Source organism: Physella acuta, unplaced genomic scaffold, assembly GCF_028476545.2.
Source record: "Physella acuta isolate Inbredline_101_S28 unplaced genomic scaffold, ASM2847654v3 ptg000575l, whole genome shotgun sequence".
NCBI classification, from domain to species: Eukaryota; Metazoa; Mollusca; class Gastropoda; family Physidae; genus Physella; species Physella acuta.
The window spans coordinates 60110-79913 of record NW_026732094.1 but is presented as its reverse complement, the minus strand read 5'-3'; the positions used below and the strand labels follow the sequence as shown (position 1 = coordinate 79913).

The following is a 19804-nucleotide window of genomic DNA, read 5'->3' as shown; positions in this document are numbered from 1 at the left end:
GATATTTCTAGAAGGGTTAATTAGACTGATAATGAAAAAATTCTTTACGGTATTACTTTTTTTATGTAGAGATGAACAAGAATTATCCTGCCTGCGTAACTTGCAGTAACTATTTTTACTCAGAGCTTTTCCAACTCACTATTTGTCTGAGAATATTAATAAAACAACCCAGTGACACGGGTTAGTTAAGGTCACCACAAAATGATTAACCCAAGGACAGTCAGGTCAACTTAACCTCATTAACACATGGACAGGTCAGCCACTGAGTCATTAGCTTTACCCTCATTATCCTATGGTCATGTGACCGGTATAATCAGCACTCACACCCTCTCAATTTATCATGTCTACATACTGTTCCGCAGCTGATAAATGCAAAAGCTGAACAATGGATTATATCATGATAATTAATTAACATTAAATGAGCTACAAGCAAGGACTAATTAGAAAACAAACAACGGTCTCCTAAGTTGGTACTAGAATCAGAACTACGAAAATTCTCTCCATACACTAGAGTTAAACACACATCTTGTAATGCACAAATTGTCTATTCAGTTCAAGGCATATTTTTGTTTAGTCCAGAACTTGCAGAAATCATGAAGCTGATCATAATTAATGTCAAATTATAGAATTGTTTCTGTCTTCGAATAAGACATGTTCTTTCACTGTCAACACAGCATAAGGTAATGCCTTTTTTTTTCTCTAATAGAGTTTCTTTTAGTCAGGACTTCGGAATCCTGAAGACGACACAGACACCACTCTGGAAAATGTCTTCAGAGCTTCCAGCTTCTTTGGTTTCAAAGTTTTTTTTTTTTATGTACAAGGCCAATTCAGAGGCCAGCTAGTGCAGCACACCATCTTTGATGCTAAGACAACATTTGCTTGAAAACTACACATCCTATCAGTTGCTTGAAAACTACAAAGCATATTAGCCGCTGAAGAATTTGCAAGCACTGACAGACTCAAGATGCGCCATGACTTAAAATTCCATAATTTAAAAAAAAAAATTCACACTTGGATGCGGAGTTCCAGATTTCTTCAACAGTATAGCAGGTCATGTGATTAGGCGTGTGTTTAGTTGCTTAATGTGAAGTTCTTTTGATTAGAGTTTTTGAAGTGAATCACTGGTATTAAAACAGTAAGAATGAATCCGCTCATTTCATCCTTGAAAGCGACACGCTTGCAGTGACGTAAGCATAGACGTTTAATATCCAAGTGAAGAATAGATTAATAAAAGAATCACTACAAACAGAATGTTTTGTCTTTTAAACTTTTCGAAGCTCACACTAAAATCACAACCAGCTTCCGTTGTCTTTCTCTAATACAGCTGCTGCGTCCATACGACCCATGACCCTCAGGATGTTCATCAGGTCGGTGACTGCGGTGTCCTCTCTGTGTCTCGCCTCCCATAGGTCCAGGATGTGCTCCGTGGGGGAGGATTTGGTTGCGAAGAAATTGATATATCTGTGGGATGGTAAGAAGAGGATTTCATACTAAATGGGAAATTTTATTGTATTTAAAGACACTGAAAGTAGTTTTATAACATCGTACAAAAAAAATTGTGTAAAAATTGTAATATTTTTTTAATGTACTAAAACACAAGTTTATAAGCATAAGGTTATTGAATATGTTGGGAAATATTAAATGGGAATGGTTTTTATTTTTGTTTTAAGACAGTGAATGTCTTTCTATAACATCATAGAAAAAAAAATTTGTAAAAATTTTAATAGTTTTTTAGTGTGCTAAAACACAACAGTTTGTAAGCATGGTTATTGAAGATGTTGGGAAATACTAAATGGGAATGGTTTTTATTTTTGTTTTAAGACAGTGAATGTCTTTCTATAACATCATAAAAAAAATGAAAATTAAAAGTTAATTTTTAGTATACTGAAACAGTTTAGAAGCGTGGTTATTGAATATGTTGGGAAATAATTTAAATAAAAAAAGAAATTTAAACCAATATAAAATAATATTTTTGGTTAACTAATTAAAAAAAAACAACAACCAAAAAACCCACTCCTATAATATTTGGTATCCCTAAAAAGGCAATTTGGTGATTCTTTATAAGATAAATAACCAGTACAAAGAGATTTGAAAATTTTGGGGAAAAAAAAATTGAACTCATCAAAGAGCTAATAACCAAAACAAATTAGCAGAGAAATAATTTTGAACCAACCTGTCTACTGTGAGTGCCTGGGCTAACATTCTCCAATCATTTCCCCTGGCATTTGGTGGATCCAGTAACATACACAGCTGGGCTTTTATATGGGAAGGTAACCTGTTCAAAGTTAGACAACTCTGCTTTATTTACCACACTCAGGGGTGAGTTGTTGCTCTGCTTGTTGGGTGGTAAGTGGCTGTTAGATGTTTGTATTATGTTTGATGGTTGTCTGATGAGGGATGGGAACAATTGTTGGATGTTTACTTTATGTTGGATGATGGTGATGGTCAGTGGTTGGAGGAATAAAACAGTTTGTCAACAACATGTCAAGAATATGTAAATATGTGATTATTGATTAAAACTTTACAGGTTTTTACTATGTGTGTAGGTGATATGTGGAGAATTTTATAAACATTATTTATAAAACATGTTTACATGAAATTGTAGACTAATGAAAATGTTTCTTGATTCCATATAGAAAACACATGAAATCTGTCAGTTTTCACAATTTAATGTGCATTGTTGTATTTTATGTACATTATGTACACTGGTATGGTCCTCATGAAAGAGGTGTATATTAAACATAATGATATGGTCTGTGTACATTAAACATATTGTTATGGACCAAGTAAATGTTGAACACTATCTTATGGTCCACATGTAAATGGTGTTTTGTGTCATGTATGTGGTGTATGTCATTATAGCCCACATAAATTTGCTCCACTATCTTATGGTCCACATGTAAGTGGTAAATGTTGTTACAGCCACCATGAATGTGGTCCACTATCTTATGGTCTACATATAAGTATTGTATAGTGTGGACCACTATTTTTTGGTCCATAAGAGACAAGCCTTACCTAAAGACCTGCGCGGATGGGTCTAGTGTGACCATTGAATGAAACCCTGAACTGACAGAAGAGGCAGCTGTATTCACTGTGGACGACCTTTGCTTCAACGTGTTGTTTGATCCTGGGCAGCTTGGTGTACCCTACAAGACAAAAGTTTGAGAATGGCTCATTCAATGGTGGGAGTAAAGATGATATTTTTTAAAATCATTTTTCATAACACAGAAAATTGTGATGGAAGTAAAAGCCTAATTTTTTAAAATCTTTAGGCCTAAGCACCTTTCTGTAGTCCAAACTTTGTAGCTAACTGTAGGCCTGCATGTTTGATTGTAAAGCTATCTGAGCCTACTACTATAGGTCTACAAGTATAATGAATACAGCTGGACCTTTATCTATCCTACCCAACAACATAGCTGATAAACAATCAGTCTTTGTATTCATTCTCTCCCCTTCCACTTAAGAATGAATAAATACAGTTTAAAAGGGAGGCAAACAGAAAAAAAATTGTTTCCCATGACATAAGAGAAAAAGAAAACCAACACTGCTTGTTTTTTATTATGAGTTCCTCCCCTTAGATCTAATTTCTATAAAATATTCTTTGTGGTGATATCTCATTCATGTGCATACCATTCTTTCTTTTTTTTATAACAAAGATATTCTTAAATTTTCTAATCAAATTATATTTTTTTGAAAATAAAATTGACAAATGCATGTCATATTTCTATGCTAGCAGTAAAAAAAATTAGAGGCCTTTTCATCTAACAGGAAGGAAGCAGGAAAGGTAAGAACTGAAAGATAAACAAAAACCCCAGTCCAATGTGAAAACAATGAAATCAATGCAGGTCATATTTCTGTGGGTGAATGTCAGAAAGTTCCAACAAAGCCACAGGCTGGTACCTGGTACCTGGATAGGCTGGGAGTTGATAGCAGCTTTAGGATAGGGTTGGGGGAATGAGGTAAACATTTCATGGGGGGGGGGGGGGGGTGATGGGGGAGCTGCAGTAAAGGGGTATGGGAGTTTAGGAGGTGGGACTGGGGAAGAGGGGCTGAAGTAGGGAGTATAGGGATAGTAATAGGAAGGGGGTGGGGAGGCTGTCTTAAGGAGGGATGCACTGCAGTAGTGGGAGGAACTGGAGTATGTTGTAGAGAGGAGGTGATGGGGGGAGTTGTATGGAGGTGATGGGGAGGGGAAGTTGTAGTATTAAGGTGATAGGGAGGGGGGAGTTGTAGTATTGAGGTGATAGGTGGGGGGAAGTTGTAGTATTGAGGTGATGGGGGGATTGTAGAATGCAGGTGATCGGATGGGTGGTGTAGTATGGAGATGATGGGGAGGGGGGGGGGGAAGTTAAATTTGCAGTATTGAGAAGGAGGATGTCTAGATGATAATATAGGTTTTAATTCCACCAAAAGAAAAATGTAAGCTAGGATGATTTCTTGTAGGCAGGACAGATATAGGCCAGCTATCAGGAAATGGATGAAAGGATTATGCCCATGGTTAAAGTGGAAAAAAAAAACTTAAGCCAGGAGAAAACAGGAAGAGAGGGGATAAATGTCAGTCCCGCAGAAACAGGTAAATGTTTAAGCTGGTTGGAAATTAAAATCTTGTGTTAGAAGAGAAAACAGGAGAAAAAAACTTCAGGTTAGGCTGTAATGTGTAGAGGTTTGGAGCTATACATTTTTTAAAGCATAGCAAAGTGAAGCTTAAAGGAAATATTTGAACAGTTTTCAGAAAAAGAACTCTTTTTATTTTGTAGTTTTTCTATTCTTTATTAATAAAGTGATTATTTGATAAATATAATTTTGTTAGTGTTGTAGTAGAGCAGTGGGGAGGGGGGGGGGGGGAAGTGGCTAATGAAGTGAAATATGTACCCAATTAACACAAAGGATCAAGTGCTCACAATGTTTAAAATTGTGCACAATCGCTGCCTGTGTTGGCATGAGCTATCAAATATCTAGCAACGTACAGAGACAGAGGAAAACAAATTAAGATCTGCATCTGACAAACGTAAACATTCTTTGGCAGGATGCTGGCTGGGGAAGTGGAACAAAAAAAAAATAGAAAATAAAACACTGGTTTTAATGCCGAATTTAATTCAAATACTGAAGCCGACAACCCATTCTAAAACAGTTCTGCAAATTATTTTTTTTTAAATTACTGAAATAAATTTTCGTGAATGGTATTTTATGGTAACATAAACAATCTTTCTAATAGGGGGCGCTACACCCAACACAGGGGGTCCCACTACAGCAATCACCTGCGATGCTTTTATCTCAAGATAAAGATAAAAATTAAAACCTGAACTATCACGGCACTTAAGATAAGAGTTTCTGATGGAGGATTTCATTATGAGGAACTGAACAAGTGGCTCTCAATTGATAGATAAATAGATAATGAGTTGCGGAGGGAGGGGGTCATTAACTCCCTATCCTCTTATCTACTAGATGTTTGGTCGATGAAAAAGTCGATGAAAAAACTCAGCTTTACCTCCTTAAGATTGCAGTTGATGAGTAGAGTTTGTCTATTGCTGAGGATGGCTTTCTGATAAACTTGGATCTTGCAGGCAATTTTGGCCACTGACCGGTCTAGGAGTTCCAGACTAAAAGAACAGTGCAGGTTGTTCTGATTCCCACTCCAAATATGGCGGAAAGGAATCTCCTGAAAATGTTATGGAGAGTTTAAAAATGATTCATAAAAAAATAATATTTTTTAAAGTTTTAAAAAATATTTTCAAATTAATATTAAATCTTATATTTTAATACCACCCATTGATAAATTGTAATGATGCAATATCTGAGATTGTAATTTTAACAGTAATACATTTATAATGTTAACCCTTCTAAGGTCTAAAGCTAACATTTTTATCTCTGTAATGTTAACCAAAACAGTTCCCAGGTTTAAATGCTCCAAAAATAGTTCTGGGTGAGAAGAGCTGAGAGAGTTAATACCTGATAGTTGGCAGCTAATTTGCTCCTCCAACCAGTGGAGAGTTCCTCTATTGTCAGGCACAAGTTATTACCGCCATCTTGGAATGGAATTTGTTTGGGTTTGTCTAGAAGTTTCCCACCTAGTTTTCTTTCAACTTGAATAACACCCTGAACAAAATTTATGAATAACACCCTGAACAAAATTTATGAATAACACCCTGAACAAAATTTATGAATAATTAAAGTAAAAAACATTTTCATTTTATAAACGAAACAATAAAACACATTTTGAGAGTTTTAACACAATTTAAACAATCAATTAACTAAAGAATTTTTGGAAAAATCCCTTTACAAAACCTATTTGCTTGGTAAGTTATGGAAAATAATTGAAGCAACTATAGGCTATATTTTAAAAAATATATTAGCCTAGTCATATTATTTGACAATATTTTTAATATATTTTATTTTTCAAATTAAAAGAACATCATGATTTAAAAGGCATTTTATTTAATAAATATAGTAATGAATATATGCAGACAGTGAATATGGATGGATATGTATAAAAGTAGGCTTTAACTTACATCTAAAGCATCAATGGTGTCTTCAACCACATACACACGGATGCTGTAATCCATGGATGGGGGCATGGCAGGGGCGAACGCTGCCAGCCTGTAGATTTTGAGGGCACGGCCACCAGGCACTGATTCTCCGATGAGTGTGTAGCGGTTGAGGAACTCGGTCATGACGTGACACTGGTTGGGGTCTAGCTGTGTGTAGATAGGTGAGTTAATATTTTCATGGCCTAACACGACGACCCGCTGAAAGGAGATTTGTTGCCAGTTTTTAATTTCTCTGCTTTTGATTTAGTTTTGGTTAGTACTTTGGTTAGTGTTATTAGCTTAAGTTAGTTTTTCTGGTTTATATTTTAGTATATTTTAAATAGTAAATAAATTAGTATCTTTTAAATTGTAAATTAATTAGTATCTAAAATACTTTACAGTTAGTTTGTTAGCATCTTTAAACTGATGTTACAAGGTTTAATTTTTTTTCAAACATTAACAATGATGTTTCTAGTTCATGCGCTATGATAAGTAGGCCTATAACACATGCCATAACAACTTCTATATTTTTGCAATTAATTTTCAAACTTAAAAAAAACAACAAAGCAAATGTTTAAAATAAATTTAAAAGTGTTTTAACACTTTTAAAGTTCAAATCAGACAATTACTTAGTTGTTTTTTTAAGGCCTGAGCTATGCTTTCTGTGATTAGACTAGCAAAACTTATATGAAGTGACTTACTCTCCAGTACGGTGGCTCGTCTATCGGAGACTCACTCTTGTACACCGACAGCACCCACCCACCCTGGCGCATGTTGGCGCAGTGCTGGAAGGACAGGATGACTGGCTTCTGTAGCTGGACACTGGGCGGCCCCACCAGAATTACTGGACTTAGTATTGTCTGATGCTCTGTAAAAAGAGATTCAATTCAAACATTGCAAGTGTCGGCATAGCTTGTCTTTAGCAAGCCTAACTGTTAAGTCAAATTAATGCCTATTTTCAAAACAGCAATGTTTCAGCAGTGTGGCCTAGCAGTAGTGCTAGATTGCTAACCCAAAAGTCTTGAGTTCGAATCCGGGTTCAAATCAGAATAATGCTTGTGAGTATACCCAGCTGTGATGGGTACCTAACTCACATTAGTGAAACTAAAGGCGCATGGGAATAATGCTGACCACACTATCCCTTCATGTGCAGTGGTCAAGAAACATATGAACTCTACTTCATCTGCCCAATGGATCGATAGGTCTAAAGAGGAATATTTAATTTTGACTTTAATGCTTACTTAATTAAACAGAATAAAGAATATTGGGTTTAGCTATGTTTTTTTTATAAGTAATCTGTTATGCAGATATATGGTTTATAATGAAAATTTATAAAAAAAAAAATATCAGAATTTCTCATCTTATTCTGTAAAATAGACAAAAATTTTCCATGAAAAAAATAAAATAAAATGAATTTAGCAAAATAAACAAAATAATGTGTAAAATAACTCTCATCAATTTGAATTATATTCCATGGCAGTGAAGGTGCGTTATTTATTTCCTATCTGACATTCCCGAAGATAAATCTGAAAGATGACTCTGGCAAACAAGTTAAGTTAAATGAATAGGTCCGCCCCTCACCTGTCAATCTGGGCCTGTCCTTATCATCCCGGCACACTGCCATGTACAGCTCCTCCACGTGGCCTTTCTTAATGGCGCCTTCAGGAACTGTTAGCATTACACCTGGAATTTATGACACATTTTAATTTCAGCACTTGGGTGTAGGGGCTTCAGCACTGCGGAGCACTTAGGTGATAATGTCTTATAGCTGCAGCCAACTATATGATAATATCTTAGACTGGCATATAGCTGCAGCCAACTAGATGTCTTAGACTGGCATATAGCTGCAGCCAACTAGATATCTTAGACTGGCATATAGCTGCAGCCAACTAGATATCTTAGACTGGCATATAGCTGCAGCCAACTAGATGTCTTAGACTGGCATATAGCTGCAGCCAACTATATGATGTCTTAGACTGGCACATAGCTGCAGTTAAGTAGTTGATAATGTCTTAGACTGTGAAATAGATGCAGCCAACTTAAGTCTTAGACTGGCATATAGCTGCATGTGGCTAACTGCAGTCTGCATTCTATTGATTGTTTTAATCCACTTGTATTTGTCTTCACAGGGTTTTTAAGGTAGATGCTTTGTATTTGTTTATGTTAGGCTAGATAAGAAATGTTTATTGTTTAGGGGAGTCTAGATAGAAATTAGCAACGTAATGAAACAAACCATAGAAAGACAATTATTTTAAAATATATGCAGAGTTTCTTCCAGGCATCTCTTCCCCCGAATTTTTTTTTACTGCCCCCCCCCCCCCGAACGAAATGAAATTTATATAATTTATATAGAAAATATATACTTTTAACAGTGTCCGCCCCCCCCTCCCCCCGAAGAAAGTCTACCGCCCCCCCCCCCCCCCCGAAAATTTCTAGTGCCACCCCCCCCCCCCCCCCCCCCCCCCCGGGAAAAAAGTCTGGAAGAAACACTGAATATATGTGGTGTGGCTGAAAGGGTATGAATAGGGTATATTCATAAGGTATATTAAAAATAAATTGTGTGTGTGTGGGGGGGGGGGGGGGTCATACAGTATATCTAGAATTGTATAGCCCTGTATGCCCTAAGTTCTAGACTCCATATCATCACACCTGATACAGGTCTAGACCCACCTGACACCCCTATGTTTTTTTTTTCATTTCTTTTCCACGACCCACTAACGATAACTTTATTTATAGTGTGTCTTTCAGTTTCAGACTTGATAAATGCGCTCAGATACCGTCAAACGAAAAAAGGTGGGAGGGGGGGGGGGGGGCAATTTCAATTTATAGACATTAAGTATATTTTTTAACCCCATCCATTTTGACAGGCCAACCCGGCACAGTAAATAATACAGAACAGCTGTTGGTTGTTCGCGGGGGACTTCTCTTGTATTCGTGCTGCAAGTTTACATTGGCCGAGGCCAAACGGGATCTTCACGTGCCAGGAAACAGTTGCGTCTTCTCACCAATCCGATTTTAAACTGAAGAACGCAGTCTCGTTGAATCCACTTCTACCTTCCATTTATTTAGATAGTTTCGTGTATTTATCTTAATGTTTTTTTTTTTTAAAAGAAGAAGAAGAGCTTCCTGTCTTGCATTTTCTCTTTCACGCGTTAAGTGTGCAACTTCCCGCCAAAAATCACCTCGTTAAATTAGTTCCTTTTATATTTGATTCAATTTGTTAAAGACTATTATGCTTAAGTGCTCACCACTTTACTATAAGTGTGTGTGTGTGTGTGTTTGTGTGAGTATATACATATATATATATATATATATATATATATATATATATATATATATATATATATATATATATATATATATATATATATATATGTATATATATATATATATGTATATATATATATATACATATATATATATACATATATAACGCATACATGTATACTGACGAGACTGTAAAAACGTAATTGGGCCAAGCAAGTTTGTGAGTACTTCTCAACTACTCAACAGAAGGTACGATTGCGTGATACGGTGTAGTGTGGTGTACAATGGTGGTGTGGCGAGGTGGTGTGGTGTTGCAGATTGTTGTAGAAAGTTCTGGATTTTACCACGGTAGCAAGCGGCAGCACAAAGGGGTTGTGTGGGGAGGGGCGGGTGGGGAGGGGCGGTCGGGGAGGGGCGGGTGGACGGGAGAGATTTTAAAATTAAAATTAATGACTTTTTCTTATTTGGGGATGGAATAAAATGCTTTTGGGGGTCATGGGGAGGAAGGGGTATGGCGTGGTTTCAAAGCGTTAGCTCCCTTTGTGAAATAAATGGATGTAATTAGCGGTTGATTATAACTGGGAGAGGGGGGTGGAGGGCTAACTCGTGGTGGGGGGGGGGGGGGGTCGAGGGCTAACCCGTGAGGAAAAAAACAACAGCAAAACGAGAAATGCTCTTGTGAATCTCATCCAATAGAGAATAATACAATCGAGGGAATATTGTGTGTCAAACAAAAATTAAGGAATAATATATGACATTACTGCTGATATCTCAAAAATTAAGGAATAATATATGACATAACTGCTGATATCTCAAAAATTAAGGAATAACATATGACATAACTGCTGATATCTCAAAAATTAAGGAATAATATATGACATTACTGCTGATATCTAGGGGAGGGGGTGATAATGCCAGAAATAAATCTAAACGTGATACACAGTTGGGGGGGGGGGGGGTTCAAATTGTGTAGGGTGAACATCTGGATAACTCATCTTTAGTCAGTTCTATTTTTAGAATAAACGTGCATGATGTACAGTTTAGTCGAGTCAATAAATGACACAATAACTAATTAAGTCCATGTAGGCCTAGTAATGCAAGTTGGCCGGTTTTTGTGTTTGAATGTTCACGTGTTTGGTCTGAAAATCTAATGGCTGCATCCCTCTGTCTTTTGGTTAACACAATTGTGCGTCGATTATGCGATTAAATTTTAAATAAATATAATGGGGAAGGACTTTTAACGGCGCGGTGGGACGATAGAGCCCACAACTTCTAAACCAAAAGTCTAGAGTTCGGATCCCGTGCTTGAGTTCGTAGGACTTCCCCCGAGTCCATCCAGCTCTGACATTGGGAGAAAGTAAATGCTGGACATAGTTCTGACCACACTATCTCTTCATATACAGTGGTCACAGAAACAGGTAAACTCTACTTCATCTACCCTATGGATAGACATACGAAATGATAACTTAGTGACTGCTGGCACTAGATCTAGAACTAGAAATAAATAATTTTTTTTAAATTTAGATCTAAATAGTGGCAGATAATGGATAGTTTATTTGGCGCACACAGCAGGGTCTAACCTTTGGCCCTACCCAAGAAACGATGACGTCAGAAAACAAAACAAAAATAGATCGAGGGACAGGCAACAGGGCCTGCTTGAGATTGTATCTCACAGCGTAGAATCAAAAGCTCGTTAAAATGATCAGGGAATAGCAGAGATAAAACGGTGCGTTGAACGCTGTGGGCCAATTGTTATTATAAGTGCAGGGGGGGGGGGGGACGACGACGACGGGACGACCTCATACATTCGGGAGGGGATTCACATTCAAGCGCAATTTTTATGTTTCAGTTTTTGCATTTTTTAAATCCAAGTTTTATGTTAAATTAAAACACTGTCCAAATTTGATTGTTTCCTGATTTAAGATTCCCGTGATCTCAAACAGTTAACGGTATGAATAAAGAGTTTTATAACCTCAAATATTACAGGGTCTGACTTAAGGGCCATATGATTATGGCCTCAAATATTTAAGGATCTCGGTTAAGAGTCATATGACCTCAAATATTAAAGATCTCACTGGTCACATGACTTCAAATATTTGAGAACCCTCGTTGTTTTTTTTTAATTATTTTTTAAATTCTCGAACACGTGTGTGGTTGAGGATGGTGCACTAAAATAACACTCATTAAAAACCAGGACCTAATTGACACACAAATGACACACCCGTGTCGTTTGATCGCGATTTCACCGGGAGGGAGGATTATGGGCCCTGGCCCGTCTTCTTCTTGCTGGTTCTTTCCGAACATAAACAGGGATTACCTGCAAACAGGGATTACCTGCAAAGTGGCAGGCGCAGACGTTCTGCACCTGTGTACCCAGCGTGCCCCGGGGCTTAAGAGATGAACGGAGGGGTTCGACTTCAAGAAACACTTGCGTTATCGAAACGACAAGCGTTCATGTATCTATACAGTTTCACGTTCACGACTTTTACCGAAAGCTAAGAACATAATCGAAAAGCTACGTAATGGTTTTAAAGGTTTTTTTTAGCACCGGCTAATTTTTTACTTCAATTATAGCTTTTTTAGAAAAAAAAACTTGGCTAATGGTACAAAAATATATAAGGACGTGGAGATTATGTAACCGTATGATGTAACTTGTGTTGTAACCTGTAAACTAATGGTGTTATGTAACCGTGGTATTTTGATCATGTTGTGTAACCGGGCTATGTAACTGTAACCGTTTTATGTAGCGTGTACTGTAATGTGAGCGTGTCGTGTAAGCGGTTCATGTAAGCATGTTATGTAACCAATACAGCCCAACTGCCCGTGTTTTGACAATGCTATTTTCTAAAACCCACGGCGAAAAACTTGGATAAAATGCGTGTTTGGTTTGCTGTAATGTAAACAATGTGACTAAACACGTACATGTAAACAATGTGACTAAACACGTACATGTAAACAATGTGACTAAACACGTACATGTAAACAATGGGACTAAACACGTACATGTAAACAATGGGACTAAACACGTACATGTAAACAATGGGACTAAACACGTACATGTAAACAATGTGACTAAACACGTACATGTAAACAATGTGACTAAACACGTACATGTAAACAATGGGACTAAACACGTACATGTAAACAATGGGACTAAACACGTACATGTAAACAATGGGACTAAACACGTACATGTAAACAATGTGACTAAACACGTACATGTAAACAATGGGACTAAACACGTACATGTAAACAATGGGACTAAACACGTACATGTAAACAATGGGACTAAACACGTACATGTAAACAATGGGACTAAACACGTACATGTAAACAATGGGACTAAACACGTACATGTAAACAATGAGACTAAACACGTACATGTAAACAATGTGACGAAACACGTACATGTAAACAATGGGACTAAACTCGTACATGTAAACAATGAGACTAAACACGTACATGTAAACAATGAGACTAAACACGTACATGTAAACAATGTGACTAAACACGTACATGTAAACAATGTGACTAAATATAGAACTAACGTGTGACCTCACCTGACTCAGGTAAGATCAACCTCCCTCCCGTGTGAGTAAACGTGCTCCACGTGACCGCCTCCGTGTCGACGTTGCCAGGCAACTGTACCGAGATGACCGACTGTCTGCTGTCCTGCAGGCTGTCACACTGGGACAGGGGTCGGCTGTCACACGAGGAGGGGGGAGGGGGTGGCAGCCCGCTCTTATTGTCTTTCATCTTCTCCACGGTGGTGTTCAAATTGTGGTTGATGGTCGGCTCCACCATCACCGTCTTGTTGCTGGGACCTTGGCTGAGGTTCCCTGAGTGTCTTTGGGGGATCCCTGGTGGAACCATGGCTACGGATTTATCGGGGAAAAACTGTTGCGTGGCTGTTGAGGAGTAAGGGGTGGGCCCGGATGAGTAAGATTGTGGGCTCTGGGGTTGGTACATGGGTTGGCTGATGGGTGAGTAGGGTCGGTTGTTGGCCAAGTACTGGGTGTCCGGCACGCTGTACTGACCCACGTCCATGCCGGACTGGGGGTAGATGTTGGGCAGTTCCGGCACACTGTAGGAGGGCGAGCTGTCGTGTAGGAACTCGGGGCTGACCCCGCCGCCGTAGGGGATCTTGTCCATGGAGTTGACGTGGTTGTTGTTGGGCGAGTCGTTGGAGCTCTGGCTGTGGTTGTAGGTCTGGTTGCTGTGGTTGTGGTGGTGGTGGTTGTTGTGCTGGACCGTCACGACGACCGTCTGGGTCAGGTCTGGTGGTACTGACAACATGTCTGTGGAACGATGGAAATAAAGGAAATAGAAATTGTGTAGGACGTATAAGGAATGGGCAAAAACAAAGGAAATAGAAATTGTGTTGGGCGTATAAGGAATGGGTAAAAACAAAGGAAATAGAAATTGTGTTGGGCGTATAAGGAATGGGTAAAAACAAAGGAAATAGAAATTGTGTTGGGCGTATAAGGAATGGGTAAAAACAAAGGAAATAGAAATTGTGTAGGGCGTATAAGGAATGGGCAAAAACAAAGGAAATAGAAATTGTGTTGGGCGTATAAGGAATGGGTAAAAACAAAGGAAATAGAAATTGTGTAGGGCGTATAAGGAATGGGCAAAAACAAAGGAAATAGAAATTGTGTAGGGCGTATAAGGAATGGAGAAAAACAAAGGAAATAGAAATTGTGTTGGGCGTATAAGGAATGGGCAAAAACAAAGGAAATAGAAATTGTGTTGGGCGTATAAGGAATGGGTAAAAACAAAGGAAATAGAAATTGTGTTGGGCGTATAAGGAATGGGTAAAAACAAAGGAAATAGAAATTGTGTTGGGCGTGTAAGGAATGGAGAAAAACAAAGGAAATAGAAATTGTGTTGGGCGTATAAGGAATGGGCAAAAACAATAGAAATAGAAATTGTGTTGGGCGTATAAGGAATGGAGAAAAACAAAGGAAATAGAAATTGTGTAGGGCGTATAAGGAATGGAGAAAAACAAAGGAAATAGAAATTGTGTAGGGCGTATAAGGAATGGAGAAAAACAAAGGAAATAGAAATTGTGTTGGGCGTATAAGGAATGGAGAAAAACAAAGGAAATAGAAATTGTGTAGGGCGTATAAGGAATGGAGAAAAACAAAGGAAATAGAAATTGTGTTGGGCGTATAAGGAATGGGCAAAAACAAAGGAAATAGAAATTGTGTAGGGCGTATAAGGAATGGAGAAAAACAAAGGAAATAGAAATTGTGTTGGGCGTATAAGGAATGGAGAAAAACAAAGGAAATAGAAATTGTGTAGGGCGTATAAGGAATGGAGAAAAACAAAGGAAATAGAAATTGTGTAGGGCGTATAAGGAATGGAGAAAAACAAAGGGAATAGAAATTGTGTTGGGCGTATAAGGAATGGGCAAAAACAAAGGAAATAGAAATTGTGTTGGGCGTATAAGGAATGGGCAAAAACAAAGGAAATAGAAATTGTGTTGGGCGTATAAGGAATGGAGAAAAACAAAGGAAATAGAAATTGTGTAGGGCGTATAAGGAATGGAGAAAAACAAAGGAAATAGAAATTGTGTTGGGCGTATAAGGAATGGGTAAAAACAAAGGAAATAGAAATTGTGTAGGGCGTATAAGGAATGGGCAAAAACAAAGGAAATAGAAATTGTGTAGGGCGTATAAGGAATGGAGAAAAACAAAGGAAATAGAAATTGTGTAGGGCGTATAAGGAATGGAGAAAAACAAAGGAAATAGAAATTGTGTTGGGCGTATAAGGAATGGAGAAAAACAAAGGAAATAGAAATTGTGTAGGGCGTATAAGGAATGGAGAAAAACAAAGGAAATAGAAATTGTGTTGGGCGTATATAAGGAATGGGTAAAAACAAAGGAAATAGAAATTGTGTTGGGCGTATAAGGAATGGGCAAAAACAAAGGAAATAGAAATTGTGTAGGGCGTATAAGGAATGGAGAAAAACAAAGGAAATAGAAATTGTGTTGGGCGTATAAGGAATGGAGAAAAACAAAGGAAATAGAAATTGTGTAGGGCGTATAAGGAATGGAGAAAAACAAAGGAAATAGAAATTGTGTAGGGCGTATAAGGAATGGAGAAAAACAAAGGAAATAGAAATTGTGTTGGGCGTATAAGGAATGGAGAAAAACAAAGGAAATAGAAATTGTGTTGGGCGTATAAGGAATGGGCAAAAACAAAGGAAATAGAAATTGTGTAGGGCGTATAAGGAATGGAGAAAAACAAAGGAAATAGAAATTGTGTAGGGCGTATAAGGAATGGAGAAAAACAAAGGAAATAGAAATTGTGTAGGGCGTATAAGGAATGGAGAAAAACAAAGGAAATAGAAATTGTGTTGGGCGTATAAGGAATGGAGAAAAACAAAGGAAATAGAAATTGTGTTGGGCGTATAAGGAATGGAGAAAAACAAAGGAAATAGAAATTGTGTAGGGCGTATAAAGAGTGGAGGGGAAAAAAGGAAATAGAAATTGTGTTTATTTGTATCCCAACCGTATCCATATAGTTCAAAATATATTTTCTTCTCCCTCTCCTTTTATTATCAATTTTTGAGAGTCATTCACGCACTACTAAAAGTTCAACTAAAAACAATAGGAAATGGGAGAACATTTTCTACCGCTGACAAAACTCAGGCTACAGGGCCATGGGCTAAAGTAAAGAGAATGGCGCAAAACAGAGTTAGGATGAGAATTGTGGGCTGCAGCCCTTTGCTCTTTATGGGCTTTAGGGAATGAGTCAAGTTGATGCTAGAATTGCCTGTCACAACTAACGTTATGTCTCTACTATGATGGACGTTGTTTTTTTTTCTTCTGGTGTGTCAGCAAGTTCTACGGCAGCAGTTCTGTCTCAGAGCCAAAACACTGTACATATATGAATAAGTTTATGCGAGCCGACATATCTAGACTGAGATGGTCATATTCCACTCTCTCGTGTATGTTTGACCATCTGACTAGGTTGAAAGCGAGGCCCATGACAGTTATGTCAACATCACAGACAGCACTGTCAAACAGAGGGCGCTATTTTCATTCGGGTTCCACAATACGGTATCAGATTTAAAAAAAAAAATATTGAAATAAACTTTGCCCATAAATAGATACACGCAAACACGTATGATTGTGAAGTGAAGAAAATTGATTTAATTTAATTTTCAAATTGCTGTGGTTCAAAGCCTGAACCAGCGGGCTATATTCCCCGTGTGTGATCTATATAACTCACACAACGGTAATCAAGTTGTAAACATTGATCTTCTGCTCAAAAGTTACCAATTACCTTCACGTGTAAACTGAAGTACAGACAATTTATCAACGTGTTTCCCATCGTGTACCGCGCTGAAAACGCGCAGCTACCGGTGATGGCGGACTGTTGAGTCACGCCACGATGAAGAGAGAAAAAGGCAATTTTCTTGCCTCATTGGCTGACGACGACATAAAAAGGAGGGGAGATAAATTGTCGTCATTTCCTCGAGACAGGCTGGTATGAGCGGGGGTAGGAATCAATTCTTTTAACTCCCTTTATTTTTCTCTCTTTCGTTTAACACTTCGGGTTTTCTTTTCTCATGCGACAAACAGCCGGACGTTAAAAAAAAACATTGATAGGGAAACAAATGCGAAAAAACTTTGCGATTAATTCCAATACACATTTTTCATGCCCGGCTCTAGCTAATATTTGCACACATTGCGTAAAAGGAGGGCGGCGAGAGGAAGGGGGGAGGGGAAGCACCCGTCACGTGAGCGCCCATTCTAGTTCCGGTTTTCACTATGAAACCCCCCCCCCCCCACCCACCCACCCACCCGCCATTATTTTATTTTTAATGGTTCTGAATTTCAACGTTTCAACTCTGAACTCGACGTAATCTAGATTAATCTGCGCACAATGAAATTAAACAAAGCCGTTCCGCAATTTGGGGGCACTGCTATCTTAAACCGGTCATCGACAAAATAGATTTGTGATCGGGTATGGGAAGACAGGGGGAAGGGAGGGGTGAGTGACCGGGGAGGGGACAAGCCGTGCAACAAGAGAGGGGTAGGGGCAGATTTTGGCGTCCACGGGTAGAACTGTACTATGTTTAGAAGGCATCGATATATATATAATTCATTTTACATTCTCATTGCAAGTATCTCTCTGTTTATATCTTTATATGTATTATATATATATATATATATATATATATATATATATGTGTGTGTGTGTGTGCGTGTATGTATGTATATATGCCGATGTCAAATTCCAAATCCCCTTACACTTGGATCACGGGTTCCACATGTCGACCCCCACGGGTCGCGTAGGTCTTTCACGGGGTCACCAACTTGTAGACTAATCCAAACGGAACTATACTTTTGTAATCGGGCTGGTAAGTAGGTCACCAACCAGTTCTACGGCTCAATAAAACCTGCATGAGCCATAGAACTGCTTGGTGACCTACTTACCAGCCCTATTCTATAGGTGTCTTTGCTCACTTGGTGTTTTTTTTTTTTAAATGGGCCGCCACTCGCATAAGTTTGGGAACCTGTGACTTAGACCATCTACCTAATGCCGCGTCTTGTCACAAAAAACATGAACACTTTGTTAAAGTGTGGCTAACAGCACCGACCTCCCAAATCATATATTTATAGTTTCCCTCGCTTTAAACATGCGCCAGCCCTGAAATCTCCCTCTGTTGTAAGATTAATGACCTGATTATGCCTGATTTAATGCCCGCCATCGTTCTTCGTTAGCAGCCTGACCCCTTGGAGATCATTCCAGAAACCCTTATGTTTCAAGTGCGCTCAACTTCAAGAGTGGCGGAAATATAAAAAAAAACTAAACCCGAAAACTTTAGTGTAACTCAGGTTTCCGGAAATCGGCGTGATATTCGCTGAGTGAAGTGTGAAAGAGGACGTATTAACATTTGTCTACCTTAAATGTTTTTTTATTGAAAAAAAATATACTTTTTTATTGTTGTTTAATCTTTAAAATGGTTGATTCTGATGAAGAATATTCTTAAGTAAAAAAGACATTTACTGTTTTTCCTCAAAGAGTCCTCTAAAGGCCTAATGTTTCAGTGTCAAAGATCCTCTATTTCATGATAATAAAAAACCACCTTTTAAAGGTGGTTTGTCTGCTCAAAGACGCCTCACCTTACAACTGTAGACCGCAGGCTACGGGCTACCCATATCAGACATGATAAAAGTCTACCGTTACAAAAACGTCACGCTAATCGTTCAGGGTTTTATACGTCGAATGAAAACTTTATAAAGAGCACATTTACATTCGACCCTAAACATACCCCCCCCCCCCCGTAATCTTCGCATGCTCTCACCTTCGCATAAAAACAGTTAAAAATTTCAAACAAATTTAACGCCATTTTAACGGTCGCTGTGACCTCTATCTCACTCTTTACACTTCCATAATCCACTGGGACAGAGGAAATGTTTCTTCTCACTATACCAAAACACCAGACTGTATTCTCTCACTTTTCTATATGAAAACATCAGATGGAACAATATCTCATAGCTCCATGCCAAAACACCGGATTATACAATTTCTCTTAGCTTCAGACTAAAACACCCGATTATACAATTTCTCTTAGCTTCAGACTAAAACACCCGATTATACAATTTCTCTTAGCTTCAGACTAAAACACCCGATTATACAATTTCTCTTAGCTTCAGACTAAAACACCCGATTATACAATTTCTCTTAGCTTCAGACTAAAACACCCGATTATACAATTTCTCTTAGCTTCAGACTAAAACACCCGATTATACAATTTCTCTTAGCTTCAGACTAAAACACCCGATTATACAATTTCTCTTAGCTTCAGACTAAAACACCCGATTATACAATTTCTCTTAGCTTCAGACTAAAACACCCGATTATACAATTTCTCTTAGCTTCAGACTAAAACACCCGATTATACAATTTCTCTTAGCTTCAGACTAAAACACCCTATTATACAATTTCTCTTAGCTTCAGACTAAAACACCCGATTATACAATTTCTCTTAG

General features: G+C 38.1%; 1 protein-coding gene across 3 annotated transcripts in view; it reads right to left on the bottom strand.

Annotated features, from left to right (window-relative positions):
• LOC131946919 (netrin receptor UNC5C) overlaps positions 1–19804 on the bottom strand; it is a 60943-nt gene continuing 41139 nt past the window's right edge. The window contains exons 8-16 of one of the 3 annotated variants that reach the window (XM_059307941.1): positions 13355–14092; positions 8109–8210; positions 7229–7395; positions 6510–6746; positions 5950–6096; positions 5489–5659; positions 3016–3146; positions 2174–2275; positions 1–1461 (exon numbers count right to left, since the gene is read on the bottom strand). In XM_059307941.1, the coding sequence (XP_059163924.1) occupies positions 1290–1461; positions 2174–2275; positions 3016–3146; positions 5489–5659; positions 5950–6096; positions 6510–6746; positions 7229–7395; positions 8109–8210; positions 13355–14092 (1967 nt within the window). In that variant the 3' untranslated portion in view covers positions 1–1289. The remainder of the gene's footprint in view (positions 1462–2173; positions 2276–3015; positions 3147–5488; positions 5660–5949; positions 6097–6509; positions 6747–7228; positions 7396–8108; positions 8211–13354; positions 14093–19804) is intronic. The other 2 variants (XM_059307942.1, XM_059307943.1) reach the window with 2 other exon arrangements.